The sequence below is a fragment of the Phaseolus vulgaris genome, chromosome 10, assembly GCF_051622355.1.
Source record: "Phaseolus vulgaris cultivar YP4 chromosome 10, ASM5162235v1, whole genome shotgun sequence".
Taxonomy (NCBI): domain Eukaryota; kingdom Viridiplantae; phylum Streptophyta; class Magnoliopsida; order Fabales; family Fabaceae; genus Phaseolus; species Phaseolus vulgaris.
The window spans coordinates 43,577,630-43,604,818 of record NC_143507.1 but is presented as its reverse complement, the minus strand read 5'-3'; the positions used below and the strand labels follow the sequence as shown (position 1 = coordinate 43,604,818).

The 27,189-nt window shown below is 32.6% G+C and overlaps 4 protein-coding genes across 13 annotated transcripts; 1 reads left to right on the top strand and 3 right to left on the bottom strand.

Annotated features, from left to right (window-relative positions):
• The first annotated feature begins 1,624 nt into the window (after positions 1–1,624).
• LOC137818296 (calcineurin B-like protein 10) lies at positions 1,625–5,010 on the top strand. Of its 10 annotated transcripts, none has more exons than XM_068621623.2 (9): positions 1,625–1,783; positions 1,871–2,048; positions 2,144–2,226; positions 2,338–2,397; positions 3,442–3,550; positions 3,654–3,706; positions 4,013–4,093; positions 4,178–4,290; positions 4,632–5,010. In XM_068621623.2, the coding sequence occupies exons 1-9, from the start codon at positions 1,754–1,756 to the stop codon at positions 4,717–4,719; spliced, it is 795 nt and encodes a 264-aa protein (XP_068477724.2). In that variant the 5' UTR covers positions 1,625–1,753; the 3' UTR covers positions 4,720–5,010. The 10 variants fall into 10 exon arrangements, 5 of the variants coding, with proteins under 5 accessions (XP_068477724.2, XP_068477725.2, XP_090152441.1 ...); XR_016516226.1 differs by having other exon boundaries at positions 1,643–1,783; positions 4,018–4,093; XR_011082053.2 differs by having other exon boundaries at positions 1,643–1,783; positions 3,654–3,728; positions 4,018–4,093.
• A 1,849-nt stretch (positions 5,011–6,859) lies between these two features.
• On the bottom strand, positions 6,860–11,257 carry CYP90D1 (cytochrome P450, family 90, subfamily D, polypeptide 1). The gene is made up of 8 exons (XM_068621622.2): positions 10,839–11,257; positions 10,278–10,602; positions 9,616–9,765; positions 9,271–9,516; positions 8,811–8,900; positions 8,541–8,726; positions 8,321–8,442; positions 6,860–7,294 (listed from the first exon to the last, which is right to left on the bottom strand). The coding sequence occupies exons 1-8, from the start codon at positions 11,051–11,053 to the stop codon at positions 7,204–7,206; spliced, it is 1,425 nt and encodes a 474-aa protein (XP_068477723.2). The 5' UTR covers positions 11,054–11,257; the 3' UTR covers positions 6,860–7,203.
• A 1,845-nt stretch (positions 11,258–13,102) lies between these two features.
• LOC137818695 (WAS/WASL-interacting family protein) lies at positions 13,103–15,941 on the bottom strand. Its single transcript, XM_068622259.2, has 3 exons — positions 15,560–15,941; positions 15,279–15,455; positions 13,103–13,635 (listed from the first exon to the last, which is right to left on the bottom strand). Exons 1-3 carry the CDS (start codon positions 15,606–15,608, stop codon positions 13,331–13,333), a joined length of 531 nt encoding a protein of 176 aa, XP_068478360.2. The 5' UTR covers positions 15,609–15,941; the 3' UTR covers positions 13,103–13,330.
• A 1,533-nt stretch (positions 15,942–17,474) lies between these two features.
• Positions 17,475–25,928, bottom strand: RH20 (DEA(D/H)-box RNA helicase family protein). The gene is made up of 10 exons (XM_068621401.2): positions 25,771–25,928; positions 22,768–23,039; positions 22,170–22,349; positions 21,892–22,053; positions 20,971–21,125; positions 19,624–19,716; positions 19,364–19,449; positions 19,049–19,275; positions 18,439–18,672; positions 17,475–17,830 (listed from the first exon to the last, which is right to left on the bottom strand). The coding sequence occupies exons 1-10, from the start codon at positions 25,824–25,826 to the stop codon at positions 17,772–17,774; spliced, it is 1,524 nt and encodes a 507-aa protein (XP_068477502.2). The 5' UTR covers positions 25,827–25,928; the 3' UTR covers positions 17,475–17,771.
• Between the last annotated feature and the right edge of the window lie 1,261 nt (positions 25,929–27,189).

Genomic DNA, 27,189 nt, shown 5'->3' with positions numbered 1-27,189 from the left:
ATTTTTCTTCAAAATAAAATTAAAATCCAAATATAATTTTTTAAGTCCTTAAAAATATAACTATTTGTATTTTATCTTTGCTACTTTTCTATTGATTTTTTTCAACTGATCTCAAAATATTGTTTAAATCTTTCTTTTCAATATTTTCACTAATTTTCTATCATAATCATCTATATATTTTAAATTGTAGAGTGTGAATATAAGCAATAAAGATAACTCAATGGATATTATTTCTTAAAATTCTAAATTGTATTATTGGTGTTTTCTTTATTGCTTAATTAAGTACACAAATTACTTTCATGACTTAAAAGACGTATACGTTTCTTGTTTACTTGCTTCAGAATTTAAAAGATGATCATATTTTTAACTTTAGATATTTTTTGAGTGTATTTAGGAATGACAACAACAAAAATACCTCTCTTAGGGGAAGATAACAATTAAAATAGTTAGTGTATTTATTAGTAATCATACTTTTGATTAATGAAAACCAAATTTTTCTTTTAAAACCAAATTTTACCATATAAAAAGTAGGAAAATAGTAGCTAGAAGGTATTAAACATGAATTATAAATCATTTAAAAAAAATATATTTTTCTGCTTTGGCGTGTGAAACCAGAATTGCAGCTGAGTCAGAAAGCATCAACCTTAAACAATCTTAATGATTAATGAAGAGACTAATTAATGGTCCTCCACTAATCATTGACCTTTAAATAACTTATTTCACATCTGCATCAACTAAGTCTTGTTATTTTGGAAAAAAAAATTCCTATGGATTGCTATTTTATAACATTAATGAAATATTAAATATTTTTTACTGTATACAAAATTATTAAAAAAGTCATATGATTTTTACAATATTTATTGTATGATTAATGATAATTAAAAAACGTTACACTTTCCACATGTACATTCATATTATTAGTCATTAACACGTCAAATTATCTGCAAAAGATAAGATAATTAAGACAAAACAATTTTCATATAAAATTGCACCAATTAGTAAAAATCCCTAATAAATAAGAAAATTTTGGAACTGTTATTATTCTTTGAATAAAGAACTATTTGTACCAAACATGATGACAACGACAACCCCACGTCACAATTTAGGTTTCTGTCAAGTGCTTATTGCACATGGATAAAACCCAGTCACTAATTTAATTAATAGTTCATAATTAATCACTAATAAATAGTTAATTATCCCTTTGGTGGTCTTATTTTAACATTGAGGTTTTATGATGATTAGTATTAATATTTTGGTGTTTTATACTATGCACATATATACGACACTACGAAGATACATATAATATATAAAATGTAGTAGACAAGGACACAAATCTATATATTATATAATTATGAATATATAAATTGACAATAAAGATTTATGTGCACAAGTATATTTCAGATTATTTTTTGGAGCAGAAAAATGTTTTTCGTTTGTTTCTTATTTTTATAATAATAATAAAAATTATACAATAAGTTTGAGTTTTTAAAAAATTAATGTATATTTTCTTTTTAAAATTGTGTTAGAACCATATTAAAATTGTCAAAAATTCAACAAATACTTTTTTAATTAGACACTTCATGGATGTCTCACAATATGAGTATCAAATATCGACACGTCATTTAAAAAAAATAGTAATAAATAAACATTTAAAATTTATGACAATTAAAAATTTTTGAACGGATAAATACTGTGATAATTCATAGATATTTGAATTCTGATTCTAATTCTGCGAAAAGTTTTGGAAGATGAAATGGAGTTTCAAGAGACGCGTGTATCTCTGGTAACACAATTTTTTTGAACTACCGATTTTGATCTGTGTTTGATTATCGTGTAAACGAATTATGAGTTTGCGATTGATTGGTGTCAGAGATCGGGCTTGACGTTCGGAGAGACGCTGTGTGCGGTGTGCATTCCGCTCATCGGAATTGTTGAAGCTTTGGTTTTCAGCTTAACTGGTTGCTTCGATTTCCATTCTCCGGCAAAGAACAAGAAGCCCTCTTCTGCTACCTTCAACGACATTCTCGCTCTCGCCAAGGACTCTCCGTGTTCGTATTTTTTTTCTTTTAATTTCGTTTTCTGCTGTTTTTGTTCGTTTTGCTAAGAAAATGGTGGTTTGAAGTTCGTGATTTGTGTGTGGCAGTTACTGTTAATGAGATTGAGGCTTTGCATGAGTTGTTCAAGAAGTTGAGTAGCTCTATCATTGACGATGGCCTCATCCACAAGGTAGGTAGGTAGGTAGCTAGATTGGGATTTGGGGATCAATGTCTCTTTGATCCTAAGTTTGTCCATTTTTGTTTATCTTAATTTTAACTCTTGGTTGTTTGTTGTGTGAAGGAAGAACTCACATTGGCACTGTTGAAGACCACAACTGGGGAGAATCTTTTCCTTGACAGGGTATAAGCATTTTCACAACTGTTTTTTTTTTCTTTTCTGCTTACTTGATTTGTTTCAGACCTAGTGTTACTTGGTTTGGAGGTGAGGAACCAGTGGATTTTGATGGAAGAGAGGCTGTAATTTTTGTCAAAATCCAACTTTGATTTGCAAAGAAAACAGCTTTCAGGGGACCAAACTATAGCTCATACCCTTTGATTTCCTGTGGCATATGGAAATCAGGGTGGAAATGTTTTCCTAATGCATAAACCTCTTTGTTTTTGTTCACGCAACTACTAACTCGGTATTTTTCTAGTTTAATAATTTTCATCCCTTATAAGTCGTGAACAAAAAACTTCATAGCCTGTTGCTATATACTAACTTCGCTCCAGTTTGTTTCCCTAACATAGTAACATGGTTAATCGATGCTCGATGTGTTTTTTTTTATATATATATACTGGCAAATAGAATGCTGCTGCCTCAATACAAATTTCAGCTGGAAAATAAATGACAATATTCATAGCTCCATATATCCATCTTTCTACTCTTTATTTTCCTTCCAAGTCTCCTTCATAATCCCCTGTGAAACATTACAGACGGTTTTAGACCTAAAGATGCTTTTTCTAGTCTATTATGTTATGTGATGCGTGATCAACAACTATAATGTGTTTTTGTATCATTCCTTTTGTAGTTTCTTACTTCCCAGTCATTTCCTCCTTTTGTAAATGATTGTTAACACTGACGAAAGTCTTAAATTGCTATGATAAATTGATATTATTTTCTAGCTTTGCTTGTCATTAGGTTAAAACTCTTTGAAAGATCGTAGATGTGTGTGATAGAGATATTGAAAGGTGTATGATAGACAACCGTATTTCTGGTGTTTAAATATCTAATTTTACATTGTTGACCTTATACGAGATAGCCAATAGTATCAGGTGTTCTCCCCATTTCACTCCCTTAAAAAAATGTCATGGTTACTTGTTTTTCTGAAAGTTCTGTTGTTTGCTGCTGTTTTTCCTCTTTGAATTGTGTGTTTGAGTTCATTTTAATGATTACAAAATTTTCTAGGTGTTTGATGTTTTCGATGAAAAAAGAAATGGTGTTATAGAATTTGAGGAGTTTGTGCATGCTCTCAATATCTTTCATCCTTGTACTCCTCCGGAAAAGAAAATTGACTGTAAGTCTTCGGCAAGAGCTTTGCATTTGTGTTTTTACATTATCTATTTTATACTGTAAATATTCATAAAAATGATAACTTTTTTTTATTGGTTTGCTTGTAGTTTCTTTTAAACTGTATGACTTGAGACAGACTGGATATATTGAGCAAGAAGAAGTGAGTATCTTGGCATGTCCAGGTTATCAATATGATATCGGCTTAAATATATTTTTGTTATCATAGAATAATATTGCACTGGAATTCCCTTGGTGCAATACCAATTTTATTTGACAAGTTCAACAAAGAAAAGTGGTGGTGATGGTTTCTGTTTGTCAAGTCTATGGCAATCTAACGTCCACTGATGAATGAATAAAACTCAAAATAACCATCAGGATGTCTGCTATTTTATGTAATACGTTTCCTCCTATTGTTCTTAGTTTATTAACAGTTGTAAATGTTTTGTTAACCTACGACTCTTTCCAGGTTAGGCAAATGGTTGTTGCCATTTTGTCAGAATATGGGATGGACCTGGAAGATGAAGCTCTTGATGCCATTATTGATAAGGTAATTGTTTGCAGGAAAGTGTTTTTCCCTCTGTTGATTTTAGTTTCGATCCTTTATGTAGCTTTTCTTTTAAAAAAATGTCAGACATTTCAAGAGGCCGATGCTGATAGAGATGATAAAATAAGCAAAGAAGAATGGAAGGCCTTTGTCACTCGACACCCAACACTCTTGAAGCACATGACTCTTCCTCATCTGGCGTAATTAATTAGTTTCCTTGCTTTATCTCTTTCACAAATATCTTTTTCCATTATAATTGTTTCCCTATTCGTTATTCCCTTTGCAGATTCTTCAAACCAGGAAATAAAGTGAAAATAAGTTGGGACTTTTGTAATTAGTAAAAACATATAAACTGAAAATGAAAACAAAAACAAACCAAATGCAGGGGAGAATTTTGATGAATCGATGCTTTATAATGTCAATGTTAACCCTTACATTTATTTGAAATTTATAGAAATATATATTTTAATCATTTAGGAGGTTTGCATTGCATGGATGGGACTGAGTTCATGGATTTCATTGTTGTTTGTTCTCTGGCCAGGGACATCAGCACACTGTTTACCAGTTTCATTTTCAACACCGAAGTTGATGATTCTCACTGGCAAATTAATGGCAATCATAAACATTGAGGAGTGGAAGCTTGTTTTGTGGCACCAGCTGTTGCTGTTCTGAGAAGTAGATTCCACCATCTGAATGTCGAGTCCACCTCCAAAGAGAGAATCATGGAAGAGGTTCAACACAAAAGGGTGTTCAAAATCTGATACAAACCAGTAAACCGATTAAATGGAACCAAATTAGGGTTTGCTTTGATCAGCTTCCTTTACACCTCCTTTTTGTGCTGTGTACAAAATTTATTTGTAGAGAAAACATTTGAAGTATACAAAGTAAAAGGGTTTTAATTATGATTTTATTTCTTGAAATTTGAGTAAGTTTGGTTTTACCCTTCCAATTTATTTTCTTTAAAAAAACTCATTTTGGATTCTTAAATGTGAGAACAAAAGCTTTACTCTCAAGTTTTCTGTATAGGGATTAAAAATAATTTTGAAAAAATAGTTCAGTCTTTTAAATTTAGTATTTAGAAATTTAAATTGCAGTATTTTAAAAAGTTTGAAAAATTAAAATGATTTTCTAAAAACATAATTAAATTTTCTTATAATATAGTGTGTTTATTGGTAAAGTTTTAGTTTCTATAAAAAAATGTTAGCCCATACTTTTATAAGAAATCAACAAATACAAAGTTTTTCTTGAAATTTGGTTGGATTTTGAAATCTAATTCAAGTGCATTCTCTTGTATTAGTATTTTTTTTTTTAAAAAATGGTTTTAATTCCATCTTAGTAATGTGGTTTATATGATAGACATGTGACATTGATGAAACAAGTTTAATATTTAAATAAGTTAACATCTACATAATCTCAAGACATTAAACATCAATAACTTTTTTGCATACTTGGAAGCAATTTTTTAAATAATAATGAATGGACATAAAAAAAAAGCCTTAACTTAAATAACAAATAATTTAATTTTGTTAGTTCATGAGTAAAAAGTTTTATCTCACCTAAACTTGACCTTTTTCTATTACCCTTTTAGAACACTCATTTATTCCATTCTCTTTTTTTTTTTTTTTATAGTGGGTGGGTTTCACAACAGTTTAGTAATTATTTTTTACATTTTCTGAGAATCCAAATTATTAATTGTTTTGAATGTTTACTTTATATTGAGAATTCTACTTTCTCCCCTCAAGTCTCAACTTTAATAAATTTTATTTTTTTTTAATCCTATTTTCATTTTAAACATCAACTTATATTTTAAACATTATTATTTATTCTCACAGTATGAACCAAGTGATTACCCAAAAAGATAACAGATTCAAAAACATTAAAACATAAATTTTCAAATTTACTTATCTTTTGAATTCTACATTACTTATACAGTCATTTATTTATTTAAATTAACTTAAAATTCATACAAATAAATATTATTGTACTATAGGAGATACATCCTGTTTAATAAAAAAACACTTAAATGATAACTTTTAATCATTTTAATTTTTTTAAAAACAGTTTAAAGGACAAAAAGTAAAAAAAAAATGAAAACTTTTCGTTATTAATAATAAGTCAATAAGGGGAGTAATAAATAAGTAAATGGTATTAGATACTTCTATATAAAATAACAAGTACTTGTGGATAACACTTTATATTTTCAGTATTCATATCACCCCATTGTGCATGATTATGCTTATTAAGAGACATCGAAATCAAGTTATTCTAACCAAAGGAATATGAAGTGAGAAATGCAAGTGAGAGTTATGATAAAGATAAGATGAACAACATGATTCCATAACATAAAACTGTTGTCTCGAAGGAAAAACAATGTTCAATGAATATATGTTGGTTTCATATATTATAAAAAGGTTTGCACAAAAACCAGTTGGAGTTGATGGAGGATCAAGAATCTTAGATCCAAAATGATTTTAGTGCCTTTTTTTGTTGTTTAGATGCTTCACATCATTATTCAAACTAAAGGGTGATGGATCTTGTGTACATTAGTCACTTTTGTTTCCCTCTTCAATCATCTCGGTCTAAAGTATGAATAAATCTATATTTTAAAGAGGAACTTCAGCAAGTTGTTCTAAGAATAAGATTAATTTATGGGACCCTTAAACTCAAAGGATTATCTTTTGAGTCAATTATTCACCTTATTCAATCCTTCCCAAGAAAGAAGAAAAAGGAGAAAGAACAAAGAAGTGGGCAAGAGAAAGGGAAAAATGATACACAAAAGAAACTCTGATTCAAAAACAAGATAAAAGTGCTCTCCCTTACAATCAACCTTTATTTTCCTACCACACTAGGTAAAATGAGAAAGAAAAATTGGTGAAAAGTAAATACTACCTAATTTAAGGGTCCCTCAAGATGAAACTTTCCATTGTCTTTATGTGGAAGACTAATTCAAGGAGACAAAAAAAGCTTATGCAGTTCACCACACGTGTGTCCACATTAGCCAATCTTTCTGGTCCCCCCTCCCCCTTGTTCTGTTCTTTCAGATTTTCTATTTTTCATACACTGCTTCTTCTTTATCCTTTGGTAGAAGTGGTTTTCCACACTTTTTGGCCAACCTAAGATTCCACTCTCCTTACCATCACAGGCATCCTCCTTTTCATTCTTACTGTGGGGAAGTTCACTATTGCATCTGCTTCAGCATGCCATCTGCATGTAAAAACATTGGATATTAGGAACTCTAATTATCATTGCATGCCATGAACATGTTTGAAACAAACTAAGCAAAGAAAATTTAAGAGTTCAAAAATGTTAGAAAAGAAAAGCATAAAATGCACTATTGGATTGCACATTATGCAGACCTAGCAAAGCCTAAATCATTAGGCTGCTTGACTGAGTAATATCAACAAAGGCTTTTGTCAACCTAACATGATTTGACCACCAATAGCTCCTCATTTTAGCATCTTCATTTTTTAGGCCATATATATCTTTATACAAGCATGGTGCAATAGAAGTCAAAACCTATAGTCCTAAGGAATAATATAAAATACAGACATGCATATAATTTGGTTCTCAATAACAGCTATTGTTGCTTCAAGCTAGAAAATAAATAAATAAACAGTACTTCAAGAGACAATAGTTGAATGTATTTATCTAATGAAATAACATTCTTTCTGTCTATTTTATGTCACTAAAGCAAGTGTGAAATTGCAGAATGATTATGCTTGAAATCCTCAAGTCTGGCATTGTACTAACAGTTTAGATATATTCATGAAGAACCATGGCTTCCCTCACAGTCAGCACTGGTTTATAAGAAGTTTGATTAACACATTAATTATTATTATATAACAAAGATTAGGATCAAGAGGCTTTTCTGAATTGTGATGTAGCATGTAAGGCTTTCTGGCCCCGTAAACTTTACAAGTTGGATTCCTCCTTTGTCCATATGCAATAAAGAGAAATTTATGACATTGACCCACCAGGATATTTATATGTGGAATATGTAATTTTCAGCAATCAAATTTAGTTTCAAAAGAGAAAATCATTAGTGAAAATTAAAGTAAAGAAAAGGGTCCATGCAAAGCCATTTGGTCCGCTGAGTGACAGAAATTTGTATGTCTGGTGTTATGATTTTGCCTTTGCTCCTATGTCATAACAAGAGGTCAAAAATTTGGGCATGATGACTTTTTACAATTATTCACTCACTAGAAAAGAAGTGAAGTGTAGAATGATTACCTGAATTGAGTGACAAAGTGGTGTAGGAAGATGGAAGCTTCCAGCCTGGCCAAGTCAAGGCCAGGGCAAAGCCTTTGTCCCCCTCCAAAAGGACTGAAATTGCAACTGCTCATATCTTTGTCCTAAAGTTCACCAATTCATTACTTCAGCTAAATAAATAGCATACAAATAAAATATAAAGGAACTAACAAATAAATTATGAGCAGGGGATTTCTCTTACTTGCCACCTCCATGGATTGAATTGATATGGACATTCATAGTTCTTCTCATCTAGATGAACTGATCTAAAATTTGCAAACACACACCACCCTTGTGGTATAAAGTTCCCTTTTATTTCAACATCTCTTAAGGCCTTTCTCATTACTCCAATTATAATATTTCCCATTCTGAGAGTTTCAGTGATGACCTGCACAAGTAGATTTTAACACAATAAGTGAAAAGTATGGAATATTTTTACTTGTCTTTTGATGAGGATCCACTGTTGCCTTACTGTTTGAGTAAATGGCAATGATAGGTAATCGCTCCAACACAAGGACTCCCCAACCTGGTCTTGAAGTTTCTTAAGCTTCATATTTTCCTCCTGAGAGCATAAAAGTAGTTTGCCAAAAGTTAATCAGGGAATTAGTTCACAGACTTTCTTAAGTGCAGATGTGTTGATCTCATATCATATATATCTAGTGTACAAAGGACTTCACACCATCATTACTAGCCAAATGTCCCCAAGAAAAATTCAAAATCTTTGGTAACATAGTGGAAAGAAGCATAATAGCAACAATAAAATGGTTTCCTACTTTTAGACTAGGCCACTAAGAGTTGGAGTCCTGTGCTTAACTACTAAATACTAATTGACCAAAACAGCATGGGATAACTTTGAATCCAGAAGTGCTTATGATTGGTGGTAGGTGAATTTCATTATAACTGGTGTAGAGGAGATTTATCAGTTAGCATACCGTCAATTGCTGCAAAGCAGCAGGACATTCTGATAGATATTTAGTAGCTAGAGTCATAAGAACTGGCACTGAGTCTTCCCCAGGAATCATCATATCAATAATATTATCTGCTATTAAATCATCGGTCAATTTTTCACTTGCATCATTAAGAAGCACATCCACCACATCTTTTGGAACTCTGCAAATGCCACTGTTTCTTTTAGCTTGGATAATTCTCCGCACTAATTTCACCATTTTCTTTTTTGCCTAAAACCAAAAAAGTGAAGTGAGTATTACCAGGCCCATGATCATGACATGACATATATATGGTAAAAAAAGAAATAAATATCTAACTAATGGATTTACCTGCAAAGATTGATAAAGTTTAGTTCCTGGTAGATTTATTGGTAGAGACATGAGGCCAGAGATAAATTCCTGAAAATGTTTCTTCAGAAGATCCATTTCTTCTCCTGGATCCAAACTAATCAATGCTTTGACTAGTACATGAAAAGCAATCTGGGGACAGAAAAGAAGTAATTGTTACCTGTTGGTATCTTTGAAAAGAGTAAATTATAATAATCTCAATTTCAATGTAGCATGATTGGTACAAAATGATTATGAACCCCATAAAGATAACTAGGATTTTCGCTTTATAATTATATGATCTTGAAACACAAGTAGCTCCATCACCAATTATTACTTCAGTAACTCATACATAAACGTAAGGAGAAAGTGTGGTGACTTTATCATACAACTTTGGAGGGGTGGATGCTTTGATATAAACAACTTAACATGTAACAAGATGCCAAATATAGATTAAAGAGAAGCAGCATCTTTTGTTTTATCTTGTGTCTGATGGAACTATTCTCAAGAAGTCACCGTGAGCAAACTTTGAAGCAAGATTCTGACCTCTACACCACGTGGGGGGGGGGGGGGGGAGAGAAGACAAGGTTTTGCATAAACACACACGTACGAACACTCATACACCCCTTCAGTCGGAGAGAAGAGAAGGAAACTACAGAGCTAACCTTTTTTGTTTCGTCTTGTATGTATATGGGGCAGTCCTCTTTCCAACTAGCCATTGATTCTTGGACATACTTTTGCATATCTCTGGTGATCTGAGCCTTTAGCTGTTGAGATTTGAAGAAAGCTCCAATAAGTCCATGTATTCTCCTCTGAAGGCTTCCATTGATAAGCAAAATAGAAGACTCCCCCATCAACTGAGTAAGAGACTTGGGATATGAAGGAACAAAAACTTTTGCATCACTTTGCAGTATAAACTTATTCACATCAGCATCCGTGGAAACAATTGTGGGGCTTCCAAATATGTGTGACTTAAACACCTTGCCATACCTACAAGTTGCAACACGCCAAATCTTATTGAAAACAACATGAATTTATAGATTCAACTTTGTGTAGAAAACCAAGAAATGATGAGACTTTTACAACCCAGATGGCCTTTCTTTAGAAGTATCAAACTTTGATATGTGATGGCATGGAAGAACCTAAGCTAAGTTGTAATGAAGGTGAATTGAAGTGCATGCTTAAATAAAGTGGTGCATAAAAAATGATTGCATATATGAACTTACATGCTGCGTCGCTTGTCCATGAAGCTCTCAGGGCGATCAGAGTAAGCACAAGAAACAAACTCAATGGTTTCACCTATAAAAGGCCATCCAAGAGTCCCTAATGGAAGTTTACTTCTATATTTTGATTTGAGCATGAGGCTAAGCCTTTTCCTGTAGAGGAAGATCACAGTGCATAAGAGAAACACTGTCACAGAAACAATCCAAATGTTGTCCATTATTTTCTCACACACTCTATAATACTTCTAGCTTTGGCTTAAATATGCATAATCATATGGTGGCCACGGCCATAACCACGTTTTTCTTTATGAAATATTTCAGTGTGCATGTGTGTGTACGCGTGCAAGAAGAGGGAGAAGGAGAGAGATTTTGTGAAGTCTTAGCTAACTTTTTGTGTTAGGGGAATATAAATATTCATGTATACATTAACAAAAGCACAATGTTGAATTATTATTATTATATTCTCAAGGCACAAGGAATTTTAGTGCTACCTGTGTCCTTTGGACTGAACTGGGTCAATAGTTTTGCTATGAGGCTCTGGAATGTCTCTCAAATCAGTAGCTTATTATCTATCCCAAATTCCAAGAAATACACACTATCTATCATAATATATATATCAAATACAGTCTCAAAAAGAATTGTCAAAAACAGTAAAGTTGGAGAATATATAAGACTTTTTATTATATGTTGAGAACGTGAAATTTGAACTGATAATGCATGTCTGGTTTTGCTTAGTTTATGATTTGGTTTCACATTATAGAATAAAAGAAGTCCCCACAGAAGGGCATGATTGTTGGTGTAGCACATTGGATTATGGCGTCCCCCCTTCCTTTTCCTTTGGCAGTAGCAGTTGGATGACCTCGTGCCTTCATGTGAAACTCAATAAGTCCAACCACATTCCTCCATCATCATCACCTCGCCTCAAAACTACTCTCTCTCTCTCTCTCTTCAACATTTTCTTCATTCCATGCTCTTCTCCAACCTCTCACGTTATCATCATTTCCTTCCTTTCTCTTATTATATGCTAGAGGCCACATACCCTTTTCTTTCTCTACCATATAAAAATACTTGTCCTATCCCCACATTTCTGTCACTTTTAAATGTATTGGCCAGTGAAGGTACATTCCTTTAATTGACCAAGCAGGAATGAGAGTGGCAAAGTTTCATGAAAGATTGTATTTAAAGATAAACCACCTCTTCTCCAAGTTTATTATTTCATATGCATGCCTACCCAACTTTGATTAAGCTTTCGTAACTCTCTCTTTGACTGCAGTCAACAATTATGCTGTTTTTTGTTTTTTATATTATTATTATTATCATTATCATTATCACAATCACAATGGCCTGGTTTTAAAGGGAAACCAATTCAACGTTCATACTTTAATATCATTTTGGCAAATGAGTTATTCGGCGCTGTTCTGAATTTTATTTAACTATTACACCAAATCAGTGAGAATCCCAGAATCAAATTCATACATACTATTGTATATTCTCTTGGAGTTTGAGGAGCTTGGACCATCAACTACAAAAAAGGCAATTCTTTTCTCAAAAGAAAAGAAAAACTAGTAGTTGAGAACATAACTTATAGTATTTTAGTGGTTGGCTTCGTGGTGGAGGCTTGCTTTGCATGCATGTTGTGGGAACCCTGCCAGTCTGCACAGTGCCATCTGTGTCCACATCCTTTTGGGAAATTGAGCATGTTTACACTAAGCCCATGTGAATCTCTATTCACTATTCTCAAACCTCAACATGGTGAATATGCAATTCAGCACCCCAAAACAAACATGGAGAATAAGCATTCTTGGATTGGAAATTGGAAAATGACCAATGATATATTATAGGGAGATGATGAATTCATGATAGAGAAAGATCCAACAGTTCAAAGTTTTACTCGTGAAATTATAGACCAGCACACCATAGATATTACTTGGAAAACATGCCACCCTTTCTATTTATAAGGTGGAGATTTAAGATTCTGATAGAAATTGTTTCTTCCAACAACTACTTTGTAGTAATCTGATCCATGCTGTCTTATATGCCCAGATTTAAATACATAAATACAAATTCAATAAAAAAAAATCGTTGTTTTTTGGAAAATTTAATTAGTATCCTCATCTTGATGTTTTAAATTACCTTAGCAAAACTACCCACCGGCCTCTGCACTAGCCATGTGCTGGCTCTAACTCAAATCTGGCTCTATTCACACACAAAACCAATAAATATATTGAAAACTCAATTGACATCCATAGGTAAAAAGAACACTGCCATTGTACATGAAAGGCCGTCAACTTGTACTATTGAAAGAACAAAAGGAACCAATGAGCCACATCCAAAATTTTACAAATGACAGTTTAGGATTTCAGGAAGCCTCAACAAATGTATAATCTAAAACCCATCAACAAAGTAAACAAAAGAAAAGCATTGGATGAATCAATTCAGGTACATTCAAATCAATAACTTTTTTTCCCTGCTGATAAAGATAAAAGGAACACAAATTAGACACTTGGGATGGATTTTGATCGAATAAGATTTTTAATCAGAGCTTTCTCTTCATCAATCTTTTGTTTCTCCTCAGCATCTTTTGGCTTGATCTTCCTCTTCTCTTCCAATATCCATTTCAAGAGCTCACGTTGTTGATTTTCTGGAATTGGTTCTCGTTTGATCACAGGATTTGTAATAGGTGGCGTGGACACGGACATCTCGACTCCATGAGGGGTAGCATCTTTAGTTGAGACGGGACTTACATCTTGTTCCTCCTCTTCACCAATATCTTTCTTCTTAGTCCCCAAAAACAAGTAAGCTACAGAGTTAGACAATCATCAGTCTAGCAACGAGAACAAGACATGTTTTAAACAATAGAAATTCATTCAGACATACTAGATTTAGGATCACAAAAAAGAAAACATGAACAAAATTAATAGACTGAAAAAATAACATGGTAGCAGAGCAGAGTAGTTACTCGTTCAAAATATATTGAATGGCTCGTGTTAAATGTATTAGATAAGTGTGAAAATAAATTTTCAGTACACTGTACAGTTATGTGAATCCTTAACTGATAATCCAATTGTTATCATTAAACTAGTTACAAGATTCATCGACACATTTTTCTACTTAGGTTGGTAAGGGAAATTTGTACTAGTAAGCTATCAGAATATGAAGTGCTAGCAAGTATATGGAAAAAAACAATAGAAGAACTGTGTATTTTGCATGCCTTGGATTTTTAAACCTTTTATACTCTATCTTATTAACTAAATCATGCATAGGATAAAGTGCTCGCACATCTTGTTTCTCACTAAGCTTAGATTGGAAACACACGCCAATCAATCATCTTCCATAAGATCCGAGGCAAATACTATAGTTTTGTTTGAACAAATATTTTAGTGAAATTTAAAAAACATAAAGCTATTGATCTTTTGCAAAACTGTACATAGGATGATGTATCCATAATTATGAAATTAAAATGATTACAGAATGCTGTTGCCCAATATACAGTCTAAAAAATGATCACGTTATCACCTTGATTATTATTGTTTGTCAAACCTTGATTCAATGAATCAATATAAAGAAAATTATAATAATTGTCAAGACCACAAAACCATCAGTTGCAAATGCAACATAAAAGTTACAATGATAGGAAACTAGCACACTGATCTTAGAAATAATGTTTTTAACAACCACAACTATCATTTATTAAGAATATAACAACCAAGCATGCATCGTAGCAATAAAGGCACAAGGTAGCCTCTTTTTTGGCCTTTCATAAAATAACCATCCTCAGACATAAAGTCAAAGCTTTCCATTCTAATCATGCTATTTCTTGATTTTTATTTATTTTGTTGGTCATGACCAGATCCAAGCTTTTTTTTAACTTATGATCTCACTGGCTTCCCACTCATCCTAAGAAGCAAACATTGTACTGCAGAAAACGAAGATCATTATACCCATCCTCCCTAAGAAGTCGCCACCCTTATGATGTTATGATCTTCTCACTCACCAAACTCATGAACAAACATGTCAAAGTGAAACACAGCTTAATGTAGTACCATCCAACCCACCTCGTCCGAAATCAAAATTTATTTTCAGGGAGTATTCAGCATATAAGAGGAGCAAAATAAACACTGGTAGGCCAAATCCAGCAATAACTCAAGGTGTGAATTTAGCCTCCCTCATGTGTCCACAAATGAAAACAAATATTCCAACCCATGAAATCCCAAACCCCAAAGAAAAAGTATGTTTTCCTCCCACCCCATGATCAATAATAAGTAACAACCAAAGATTAAACCAGAAAAAACAAATTAAGCTTACATGATTCATTCAGGGTAAAAGCCATATCCAATCCAAAGAAAGAAACCCCATCTCATAAATTCCCACATGATCAACAAGGGTCAAAACATTCAAACGAAAAAAACGATCTTTTGGTCATTGGGTTCAAGAAAAAGTTACCTCCGACACCGAGATTCACAGCCAAAAGTATAGGCCAAACAAATTTATAGCGCCGAACAAACGGTTCCCTTGGCGGCGGCGGCGGCGGTGGAGCAGCAGCCTGGCCATGTGTCCCCATCGCCGCCGGCGAGGAGAAATCGTTCGATTTCTGTTGTCCTCGAAGGTGCTTCAGTTGCGCTGTTACCAAAGACATAGAAAGCTTGAATCAAAATTAGATATTTGATTTGATTTTCCACAATTTTTTTCTTAACGAAAAAAAAAAGAGAGAGATAGAAAATAACCTTTTCGAGGCTTGTTGGTATATAGCTTTGGAGCATCTTCTTCACTCATTCTTTTCTTCTCTTTCACTTAACATTCACTGTTTCAACTCTTGAATCTTCTTCTTCTTCTTCACTGTTATGTCACACTGTTTCCCATGCATAGAAGCCAACCAGAATTTTTTTACCTTATAATCGAGGGAAATTTACATAAAGGATTTGTTTTTCTAATTTATAGCTGAAGTTATTCTAAGAATTGACAAGTATTTGATTTTTTTTTTTTTAACAGTGTTTCAATTTGAAATAAAACATAATTAGTTTATTTGTATTTATATATAAAGTGGTTTTTTTTAAAACTTATGTTAAATATTATAATGAATTATAACCTCTCAACTATTCAAAATCCAAATTATTATATGAAATATATTATAAAAAGAAAAAAAATATAGAAAAGCATGAGGGAATCATGGTTTTTTAATGAAAGAAGTGTAGTTCTTTCGCAAATGAAACGACTTTAAACTGAAAATCGTATTCTAAGTCTCTTTGAATTTCATCTTCAAGGGGATGATTATAAAGTAGTTCTAATCCACAATTTTTAGGAATTTAAATATGATTCATATTAAACAAAAAAAACATATAAAAAAACCACAAAATCATTATTTTAAGACTTTTAGATTGAAAAAAGTATTTTAGTCTTTTATGTAAATTTACTTATAACTCACTTGTGAATATCTCTATTCTACCATAAACACTTATTGTTATTAACTTTTTCTTTAAGCAATGAATACTACCTTAATAAATAATCAAATTCTAAGAAAAATAAACTGTATTTTGTTATTAGGCTTTATAATAAATTAATAATGTAAAATAATTGGTAACTAATATATTTTAAAAATGGTAGTATATCATTAGAAGAAGAAAAACCTACCATTTCTTTCTTATATAAAAAAACCTTGAAGTAAAACTAAACAAGAGTACATTTGAGAGAAAAAATATAGACTTGAATATTAAAACAATAATTATTTTAAAAAAATAACTATACAATTAAATATCTTCAAGGCATGATTTTGAGGAGTTTTGAGAAAATGTATGAATGAAGCTGTCATTGCAACAAAATTTCAAAATCTTCCATGGACACATTATGATCAATTGATTGATTCTATAACCCACAACCGCAAGTGGTAATGAAATCAAGACTTTTTGAAAGAGAATTATTATTATACTAAGTTAGGTTAGATTTTCTTTTCCCCCACAAATTAAGACTATTTTATAGAACAAATTAAAAAAAATTATAGCAGTTAAAAAACTTATTTGGTTAAAAAAAGTTTGACTTTATACTATTTAAAACATATAGATTTAATATGTCAATCTATTTAAGCAAATATTCGTAATATTTGTGTTATTAATATATTATCTTTTATAATATATTAAAATTACATATTTCTTTACTTATTTCATTGAATAATAAATTTATACATGATAACTCTGCGGCTCATACAAGTTTATACAACTATCACACTTAATTAATTATATTCCTTTCAATAAGAATTCGTGTTTGGAAACATTAAATAGAATGAACTATTTGATATAAAACTGATAGATGTTTTAACTCTTACACCTTAAAGAATATTTGAGTTTCAGTTCCTAACTATTGATATTTTCATATTTATTATTAAAAACCACAAATAATTACTTAAAAGCAAGTGCTGCAAATTGAATAATAGGTCAATAAAGTTATTAAGAACACAATAATTGTGGATATTAAATTTTAAGGAATTAACTATGTTAGAAACATAATATGATAATTAAACCATGTCACAGAAAAAAGTGCTACCACCAAATCAACGGAGAAAATCGTTCCAGACATTGGTTTTGAAAGAGATATGTTAAGAACATCACATTGAATAAACTACTTAATGAGATACCTAAAACTTTGATATTCTCCCACCAAATAGAGTAGTGTTTTGGATTGTGTTCTTGTGCTTAAGTCATACCATATATATTATCCTCGTTTACTGCAAAGTGAATCGTTGAGGTATGAACTATGATTTATGAACAATTATCTGATGGTACATGTTCTATGGACATTTCAACAAAAATTATAGAACAGGAATACTGAATTCCTATTACTACGCTTACAAGTTTACACTAATTATCAAGACAATAAAGCGTCAGCAGCAACACAAATGGCGTGATTTATCAATCAATCAAGTAGGTCTGTCAGCACCTTCATCAATTAGCTCCATGGACGAGAACTGCCATAACCCCTCCCACGGTCTTGGAAACCTCGGGGACCTGATTCATTCATTGTTGAACGATAACACAATAAATCCCTTTGGATAAAAATGACAAGATAAACATTCACCATAGTTTTACATGAAAGGTTAATCAGTATTTAGGAAGGATGAAGCATTTTTTTATAAATAGAATTCATTTAGAGAGATATACAAGTGTAGAGAGGATAAGAAATCCTGTAGCGAAAAACAGATATCAAAATAAAGAGTAACGTGAAAAATAAATAAATAAAGATCAAGAACCATGCAACACAGCACGCCAATATCTCTGAAGATCTATCAAAAACCCTATACCTTTAATTGACCGTTAGCAGAACACCACAAAAATGCTAGAAAACCATCCAAAATGAGCTCAAAAGAAGACTGCCATCCAGAGTAACAAAGCAAACCCCACGCAAAACTATTAAACACAACGATATGTGATGTGATATGTAATGTTATTCATTGTTTACTTCTTCTAGGTGAGTGTATCGGAATCATATGCACAAAGTCCCACACCAAACAAGCATACACTTAATAGCTACAAACAACAATTACCATCATGAGAAGAGGACCAACAAATTAGATGCACTTTGTAAGTCCAGTTATACTTGGGTCGGATTAACTGACCTGAAGGCAGAGGTGGTGCACCACGCCCCATTGCTGCTAATTCAGGACTCACTTTCTGTCCAGCTTCCTCAAGTATGGCGATAAGTTCCTTTGCAAATCTAGCATTTGCAGCTGTGAAGAATGTGTAGGCAGTTCCTTTTGCACCAGCTCTTCCAGTTCGCCCAATGCGATGGACATAGTCCTCAAGTGACCCCGGGAAGTCATAATTTATTACATATTTCACATCCTTCACATCTGATGACAGTAATCAAATAGTAGAAGAATTAAGACATACATTAAGTAAAACTGGAAGTCATGATGAAACACAAGCAGCTTTTCGCCATTTGTCACAACAAAATGCCAAGACGGACTAATCATGGCATTGACCTCAAGCAGCAGATGGGCAATTCTAAAAGCCATGCAATTCAAGCATAATATAAACACGTAATAAAAGACTGGAAAAAAGTAGACAAAAAAATTAGGTAAAAAAGAATTTAATATACAAGATTGTAGAAAGGTAGGACAACATTAATTTAATATTAATATGTCCAAAATAAGTAAGAAGTACTGATATATCCATAACTATAAGAACATCTGCCAAGTAATTAAGCAAAGCAAAAAGTTTTTGTACCTAAACCACGGGCTGCAACATCTGTTGCAGTCATAATAGGACTTTTTCCCGATTTAAATTCTGAGAGAACCCAATCTCTTTCTGCTTGACTTTTGTCTCCATGAATTGAAAGTGCAGGCCAGCCATCCATGCGGAGTTGCCTAGTGATCTGATCACATCCTTTTTTGGTATCCATGAATATCAGTATTCGACTGCCATCCATGATGTCCTCTAGCAACTTCACCAATCTGACAAATAGGCAGACTCCATTAGGTGGCCCTATGTTATAAGGTCCTAAATGCAATGAGAATAAAAGTAAGGCAGAACACATCCTACTTATCATATTTCTGCTTTTCTGAAACAATGTCTACATATTGACGTATTGCATGGTTAGCTTTTAAATCTTCAGACCCTATAATTACCTGCACAATGATTTCAGAAGTTGTTATTTAAACACACCTACATCATACATGCATACACACTTCTCACAAATTACAATACATTTTTCTTAAAACAATTCATTTCAGACCAAAACCATTTCAAGATAGAGGAATGAAATTTAAAAGAGAATACATGAAAATATCTTAATATCTTACTTTGTATGGGTTATAAAGGAACTTCCGTGCCAATTGTTCGACCTCCTTCGGCCAGGTAGCACTCCAATACAAAGTTTGACGGTCCGGCCGAATCTAAATAAAACAAAAAACCAAACAGTGATTAGATGACCAAGACAAAAAAAAACTTTTTTAATCAGCAGCTTCAGTGAACATATTTTCTAAATCAAGTAGGATTAATTGGTAGGTACAGCTAGTACAATAATTAGGGGACAAAAGAAGAAAATATTATTGTTTGTGGGCTAAATTAAATTTTTTAGCTTTTAAAATTAAACTACAATTGAAAAACAAATTTAAGAAAACAAGCTGAAATCCCTGTTTGCCAATGCACTACCAACCAGTGTAGTCGGTCCACATCATACCGCAGAGCATATTGCCAGAATCACAATCTCTAGCCATATTTTCCGAGTTCTGGTGCAACAAGGGTCACACCTAAACTGGAGGTTGGGTCATGTGTGACCGGGTTTCAAAACCCTAACAAAAAGGGAGGGAAGTAGCTGATATTGTTCCACCACTTTTACCCATTCTACTGCTGTCTCCTTCAGTTTTCCTTCCCTTTTTCTGTTCTTATCTGTTCATGCAAAAAGAGAATGACCTGTCCCTTTCTCTGTTTTAACACATTGACTGGTGTAGGAAGATGAAGATGACCGAAGCTGATCTTGGGGACAATGAATGATGTCAGATTGAAGGTTTTTTTAGGCTATATTTCTGAATTTATGCAGCAGTAGCAGCCACTGTTTGCTGATTTTAGGCAGTAACAGCACTAGTTTTTTTGGGAAACTATATTGCTGATTTGTGCAGCAGCAAGTAGTCACTGTTATACGAATGTATGCTGCTGCTTTAGTGGGAGTATATGTTGCTGAATTGTGCAGCAGCAAACAACTATTGTTTGCTGAATTTATGTAGCAGGCAGGTTATTATTATGCTGTAACAGTGTTACTTTGGAGCTTATACGACACTTTTTATGTTAAAATTACCCTAGATTTATGTTTTTAAAGTTATGGTTGTTATTGTGCTTTTACATGTCTTATTCACACACAGGGTATTTTTATTATTGATCATGAATTGTGAGAGCATCTCAAATGGATTTTGCTTGCAATAGCTGTTTATCAATAGAAGTATTATTTTAATGTGAGTCCTACAAACATGATTAGCTTAAAATCATTATTCAATTAGAGATTCAGAAAATAAATTTTCCAGTTCTTACTACCATGCTAGCAATATAGCTACTAGCTAGCTACTATGACAAACAATACTTAATACAATACTAAGCTATTTCTTGAAATTTTACTATCTCAAAATATTGGCCACATCATTAAATAAAGCAACCTGAGAAACAATCTTCCGCAGCTGAGGATCAAACCCCATATCCAACATCCTATCAGCTTCATCCAATACAAGATATGTGACCCTCTGCAAGTTCGTATGATTTGATTCAAGCATATCAATTAACCTTCCGGGAGTGGCAATTACAATTTCGACACCTGTTCAGAAAAATTAACAGAAGCAAAGAAGAATTCATGATTATTATTAGCTTGTAAAGAAGCTTTAAATAAATTAAGTTGTTTATATTTTATATTTTTCTTTTAATCTCTTCGTTTTGTGATAATTTGTTGATTTTAGTCTTTTAATTTAAGTTATTAGTTTTATAGGATATAATTAGAAAATGATCCTTTTAGTGTATTTTGCAGAAATAAGGAAAGAAGAATCAAAAAAGAAAAAGATTTACAGCCAAAAATGAAGGGGGATTGGGCGCCCAACATAGAGGATGAACGCCATCATTCCGGGGACCTTAGCGTGCAGGTGGCTGAGAGCAAGCAAGCGTTGAGCACCCAAAAGAGAGCACTCAACACCCATATGCTTGAGTGACCCCAGATTTTCCCTTAAAAGACACTCTGCACTCTACGCTTAAATTTCTTTATTTAAAGAGCTTTGCACGCTACCTGCTTGATAAAAAAATTATTTTATAAATTTAATTGTTTTATATTTATTTTCTCAAGATTTTGTTTTTACAATTAATTTCTATTTATTCTGCTCTGAGCTAAAGAAACTTTAATCGTACAATTAGTGAAAATGGCAAAGCATTCAATCAAATCCCTGTTGGATTGATACTCATACTTGTTCTTGCTATCTTTATGTTTTGGTGCACTTGCAATTATGAAAAGAGGGAACAGAAATTGTACAAAGGGGCAACGAACAGTCAGTAAGTAAGTTAACAAAAGTCATGGCTTTGTATACTTCAACACATACCTTTCTGGAGATCACGCACCTGAGGTCCCTTCGGAACCCCACCATAGATACATGTACTCTTAATCCTAGACGATGCACCAAATTTAGTAGCCTCTTGTTGTATTTGAACAGCAAGTTCACGAGTTGGAGCCAATACTAACACAATAGGTCCATCTCCAGGATCTGAAATATATTGTTAATAAATGGACAGCAAAGAGAGACAGAGCAAAGTAAAAAAAAAGGCACCCTTACATTCAATATGAAATTTGATCATCTTAGTTGTTTCCTTATTTACTTACCTAGAATCGGCTGAGCATTAACATGCACAATGGCAGGTAACAAGTAAGCAAGTGTCTTCCCCGAACCTGTTTCTGCTATTCCTATCAGATCACGCCCCTTCAAAGCCATGGGCCAACCTTGAGATTGAATGGGTGTAGGTTCAGTAAAGCCAGCTTTTGTAATTTCTTGCAACACGTATTCTGGATGAAATCAAGGCCATAAAATTAGTATGCTGTTTAAAATATGTCATCCTATAATCTGAATAAATTTTGCAAGATAATCATGATACAATCAATTATAAACAAAAATGTCTTTCTCTTTTCTTTTGCCTTATATTCTGCAAACAGGAAGTTTTGACCACTTCAATCTACAGCAATCACATGCTGTCTTCTGAATAAAATAAGCCAACCAATTCCTCAACTATTAGGAAAATATTTTTAGCAGACTATTTTGCTTGACAATCTTTCCCATTCAACTAATAATCCTTCCAAACTACCCGCTCTTGTCAAAGTTTTATGCAAAATAAAGCAATAATGAGAAGATGAGTCATGTACTTTAAGCTGAAGAAGGTGAAAAGTAAAACTGATGAAATAGAAATAAATAAAAAAACAGAAATACCTGGAAAACCAGCATCTTGAAAGGTTTTGACAGGCTTGGGGATATCTCGACCTTCAACAGTTATTTCCCTCTGCTGCCGGTACTCATTAACCTCAGCATCTGTCATTGCCCTTACTGCCGGTGACTCAATGTAGAAGTTTTTCTCGAAATGAGGTAAACCATCCAAACTGAGGTTCCTCTTTGGTGACCCACCATCATCATGATCCCTCTTGTTTGATGAAGAGTGTTGTACAGAACCACCAAACCCTGTAGATGCACCTAGGCCAGAATCACTAACAAAACAAACTGTCATTCAGCAAAACATTGTAATAAAAAAATATAAGATTACCAGCATTGAAACTGTAGACATCAGGGTAAAGATGAAGAAGTAAGGATAAAATCTTAATAAAAGAATACAACATTAATATATGGTTGAATAATAGAATTTCTTATTAACATATGTTGAGTAATAATGCTTTGAAACTACAATGCTCTATTCCTTAATTATACGAATACTTGATAGTCCACTACACTTCTAATCATATTATGTCAGAATTAGGATTTATCAAATCTCAGATAGTGGTACATACCAGCCAGCTTTGAAAACGATATATCAGGATAGAAGCTATGAAGCCCAAATACTTCAAAAATGGGAAAGTATCCATTTTAAATACTGATAATTCTAGATATGTATCTGAAAAGTATCCATTATTTTTTTTCATTTAATTTTTCAATTTTTTTATGACATACTCATTTGATACTTTGGAATGCTTCCATGTACGTATCGATCCCATCTTTTTCATTTGACTTTTTAAATTTTTTCTTAGATGTGCTTCATTTACTTTTGAATAGTATCCGAAAATTTTGTCTTAAAGCTTCTTGAGTAGCCATATTCTTCCTGGTGTTATTATGATAGGAATCTCCTTATATGCTTATTCGCTCATTCTTAGAGAACAAAAAATGGATCCAAAAGCAACTAAATATTTGGTTTATGTACATTCATAACCAACCTTTGACTTTTGCCTAGAAAAGATTAAGGGTATTGTTGTATAAAAAAAGGTTACAAGGTTATAAACATTAGTGGAAATATACCTACATGATGATGATGTTAGGTTAGGCTTCTTAAATGGTAGATTTCTCTTTTCATTAACTAAATTAAGAAGTTATGCATTTTCTAGATGATAGTATCGGAGGAGAGGAGAGGAGAATGATTCAATTAGCATTAGATAGAAATGTAACAAAGCTTCTGAATTGTAAGTTGTTGTATGGAGTCAATACTTGTTTTAAGTTCTACATAGAAGTTTTTATTAATATAGTTAATTATGACTGATTATGATATGGAAAAAAACTATATTTTATTACTATAATCACAAAAGTCTTTTTGTAAATTGTGATCATAGTTTTGAATTAATGATAAATGATCAATGTCTCTTTATCTATCAATATTCTACATTTATATAAATTCTATAATAATATTTTGTTAATGTATCCTAAATTTGGAAAAATTGTTGTGTCACTATACCGTTCTAATGTCTAACTAAGCATCTGCTTCATAGGATAGAAGGAAACAGGATGACTGCTATTTTAAATATTACATGCAAACTAAAAAGTTTACACTGCATGTGTTTGTATTCAAGAACAAAAGAGAACACAAAATTAAAGAGATTCGCGACAGAAATAACTTGTCTTGGCTTAGACTCACACAATCACCAATCTAGCAGCAAAGAGAGCATTCTAATGAAGTCAAAAAATGAAAGATGGTGGTGAAATTAATAGGAAAACACACAAAAAATTAGATTAATAATAGCAGAATGTGAATTGGGAAGTTTAATGTAAGAAGAAATAACAGAACATATAAAAAAAATAGTCCTGGAGAGTACAAAGAAACAAAGGTCAAAACAAGGTAATGTTTGGTGAAATGATCAAGGAAGAAGGATTTCAAATTCGATTATTATCTTTCTAAAGCAAAAATAGATAAACACATTACAAAATGGGTTGAAAACACAGCATTAAACCCAAAAAAAGCTTGCTTCTTAGGTAAAAATGGACTTTTGAAGCTTATGTAATGATAACATCGCTATATAGCACAGGAAAACAGATATTTTGGCTGTCATTCCAGCTGCAGAGACGGCTATTAAAACTGCTTTGTCATTTGAGTTCCACATAGCAACCTAGGGTTGCTTCACCCTGCTACTCAGCTAAGTAGTCTTTTAACAGAATATAATAATATGATATTATGACACGTCCAATACTCCTCCTTTAGTAAAAGCTTACAGAGCATTAAATTGTTACTACGAGTGGTGGCAGGCAATGACTACAACAACAACAAATGCATAACTTCATTAGGTGAAGTTGGATCCATGGAGAATCACATAATACCATTCAATTCGGTTCACACATTGGAAAAAATAAAATAAATAAACAAATAAAACCATTGTCCCCACAAGTAACTCAAATGGCTAGGCTGCAGGACATCAATTGTGAGCTCACAGGTTCCATCCTTCCCCACTCCCCAATCCCCTCTTTCAAACCTCCCTTTAAGGCATAGCAAGAGTCTCTCTTTGGAACCAAATAAGATATAATATAATATAATAAACCCTTTAAAAACAAGCATGAAAGTGAAATTACCAAGGCAATTGATTGATGGATTGGATTTATTACCACGGACTCATACAGTTGTAAAAATGCCAATGGAACTAAACTAGCAGTACCAAATGTTTCCTCCATGAAAAAAAACCCTAAAATTCGGCACTATAGTAAAACTAAAAAAGAAGATTGAGTCAGAAACAAAAAAAACTAAAAAATAAACGGGAACATTATATTTGGATATTACTGAGCTCGTCAACGTCAACTAGTGCTAAGAGTGTGAAAATCTAACAATCTGACTAAATTGGCGAGCAAAATCTACAAAACTAGGGAGTCTAGAAAAAGATAAAAATAACAAAAAAAAATGAATTTGATCGGAAAAGGAACATGTCTGTTTCCAGAAAATTAGGGTTCAGATTAAATGGCAGCGGCGGTTACCTCCTCCGGTCACGGTAGGAAGTGGGGTCACCGGAGCGGCTGTCGTAGCGGCTCATGATGTCCTTCGATAATACACTCTTCACTTTCTTCCTCTCTTGTGGCTCCTCAAAGAGCGTTTTTCAGTTTCTCTCTAACTAGTAATTGGGCTTTTCTTTGCTTTGGGCTTTTCTTTGCTGGCCCAAGTCACGCTTTTGTTGGGCAATTTTTACTTATTGATGTACCTTCACTTTATATGTTTTTATCTCGAAGCATTTTTAAAATGTTTAAATTTCAGAACATTCGGAAAAATAATTTTTGGATATATTAAATATTTATTTTTTTAAAATATTTCAGAAATGAGTTTTTAAAATGTTGAAAAGTTCAATATTCTAAAAAGTATTTTCCGAAATATTAAGAATGTAACATGTTACAGAAAGCTCTCGTAATGTTTTGAAATTTCAACAATCTGGAAACTGGAAAATTTAAATTATAAATTATAAATATATTAATAAAATTGAGAAGTGCAAATAACAATTATCTGACTGTTTCTTCCTGCACCTCCATACCTTCTTCTCTCACCTCCATAAGTTTTCAAATTTCCAAAAATGCCTCTTTATAATATTCTGGATTACGTAATCCAGAAGTCATTTTTCAAATTTGTAATTAGCTACCGAATTACATAATCTCGAAGCCATTTTTCATATGCATGATTATTCTCCGGCTTACATAATTCGGAAGTTTTATTTAACTTCCAGATTATGTAATCCGGAAGTCTTTTTTCAAATGAGTTTTCGAATTACATAATTCAGAAACTATTCTATGGGGGTGACACAAGAAGGACAAAAATGTATTTTCATGTTGTGTATGGAGGTGGCAGAAGAAGATATGGAGGTGCAGGAAGAAACAGTCCAATTGTCTTTCTTGGACCATTTGGGCTCAAGCCAGCCCATTACAGAATGGGTTGGGTCACTTACTATAGACTTGTTTTAGGGTCTTTTCTCGGCTTCTTCTTCCTGCACCCTGCACAGTTTTTTGTTGTATTCCCACCATTTTTAAAATGATCATTTTATCTTTTCTTAAAGTGACTTTCAAATTATTTGTTTTGAAAATTTTCTGAAACAAGTTTTCTAACGAAATTTGTAGAATTTTCAAAATAAGATTTTCAAAACATAATTTTTGAAATAAGATTTTTGGAACTAGATATTTGAAATTTATGAAATACATTACAAAACAAGTTTTATAGAATGTACATAATATTTTTTAGAATGAGATTTCCAAAATGAGTTTTCTGTAGTATTCTTCCTCCCTTTTTCTTCTTCTACAACAGTGGTGGTGTACTGCAGTGAGAAAGGGTATGTTAGTCTTTTTATATTGGTAGTGGGTGTGCAGTTAGTAATAATGAGAGTGCAGGAAGCAAAATCCTTTCTTCTTTGGCACGTG

What these genes read in the sequence shown, in the direction of transcription:
- CYP90D1 (XM_068621622.2), bottom strand. Translation starts at nt 11,053, where the DNA reads ATGGACAACATTTGGATTGTTTCTGTGACAGTGTTTCTCTTATGCACT. An exon ending in ATGGACAAGCGACGCAGCAT is followed by an intron (nt 10,603 to 10,838) that starts GTAAGTTCATAT and finishes TGCAACTTGTAG; the next exon opens with GTATGGCAAGGTGTTTAAGT. An exon ending in CTGCTTTGCAGCAATTGACG is followed by an intron (nt 8,901 to 9,270) that starts GTATGCTAACTG and finishes TTATGCTCTCAG; the next exon opens with GAGGAAAATATGAAGCTTAA.
- RH20 (XM_068621401.2), bottom strand. Translation starts at nt 25,826, where the DNA reads ATGAGCCGCTACGACAGCCGCTCCGGTGACCCCACTTCCTACCGTGAC. An exon ending in TCAAGATGCTGGTTTTCCAG is followed by an intron (nt 22,350 to 22,767) that starts GTATTTCTGTTT and finishes GATTTCATCCAG; the next exon opens with AATACGTGTTGCAAGAAATT. An exon ending in TGCACCACCTCTGCCTTCAG is followed by an intron (nt 17,831 to 18,438) that starts GTCAGTTAATCC and finishes TGAATGAATCAG; the next exon opens with GTCCCCGAGGTTTCCAAGAC.
- LOC137818695 (XM_068622259.2), bottom strand. Translation starts at nt 15,608, where the DNA reads ATGAGTGAAGAAGATGCTCCAAAGCTATATACCAACAAGCCTCGAAAA. An exon ending in TACCAACAAGCCTCGAAAAG is followed by an intron (nt 15,456 to 15,559) that starts GTTATTTTCTAT and finishes CTTTGGTAACAG; the next exon opens with CGCAACTGAAGCACCTTCGA. An exon ending in TGTGAATCTCGGTGTCGGAG is followed by an intron (nt 13,636 to 15,278) that starts GTAACTTTTTCT and finishes CTAACTCTGTAG; the next exon opens with CTTACTTGTTTTTGGGGACT.
- LOC137818296 (XM_068621623.2), top strand. Translation starts at nt 1,754, where the DNA reads ATGGAGTTTCAAGAGACGCGTGTATCTCTG. An exon ending in TCTCGCCAAGGACTCTCCGT is followed by an intron (nt 2,049 to 2,143) that starts GTTCGTATTTTT and finishes TGTGTGTGGCAG; the next exon opens with TTACTGTTAATGAGATTGAG. An exon ending in ATGACTCTTCCTCATCTGGC is followed by an intron (nt 4,291 to 4,631) that starts GTAATTAATTAG and finishes TTCTCTGGCCAG; the next exon opens with GGACATCAGCACACTGTTTA.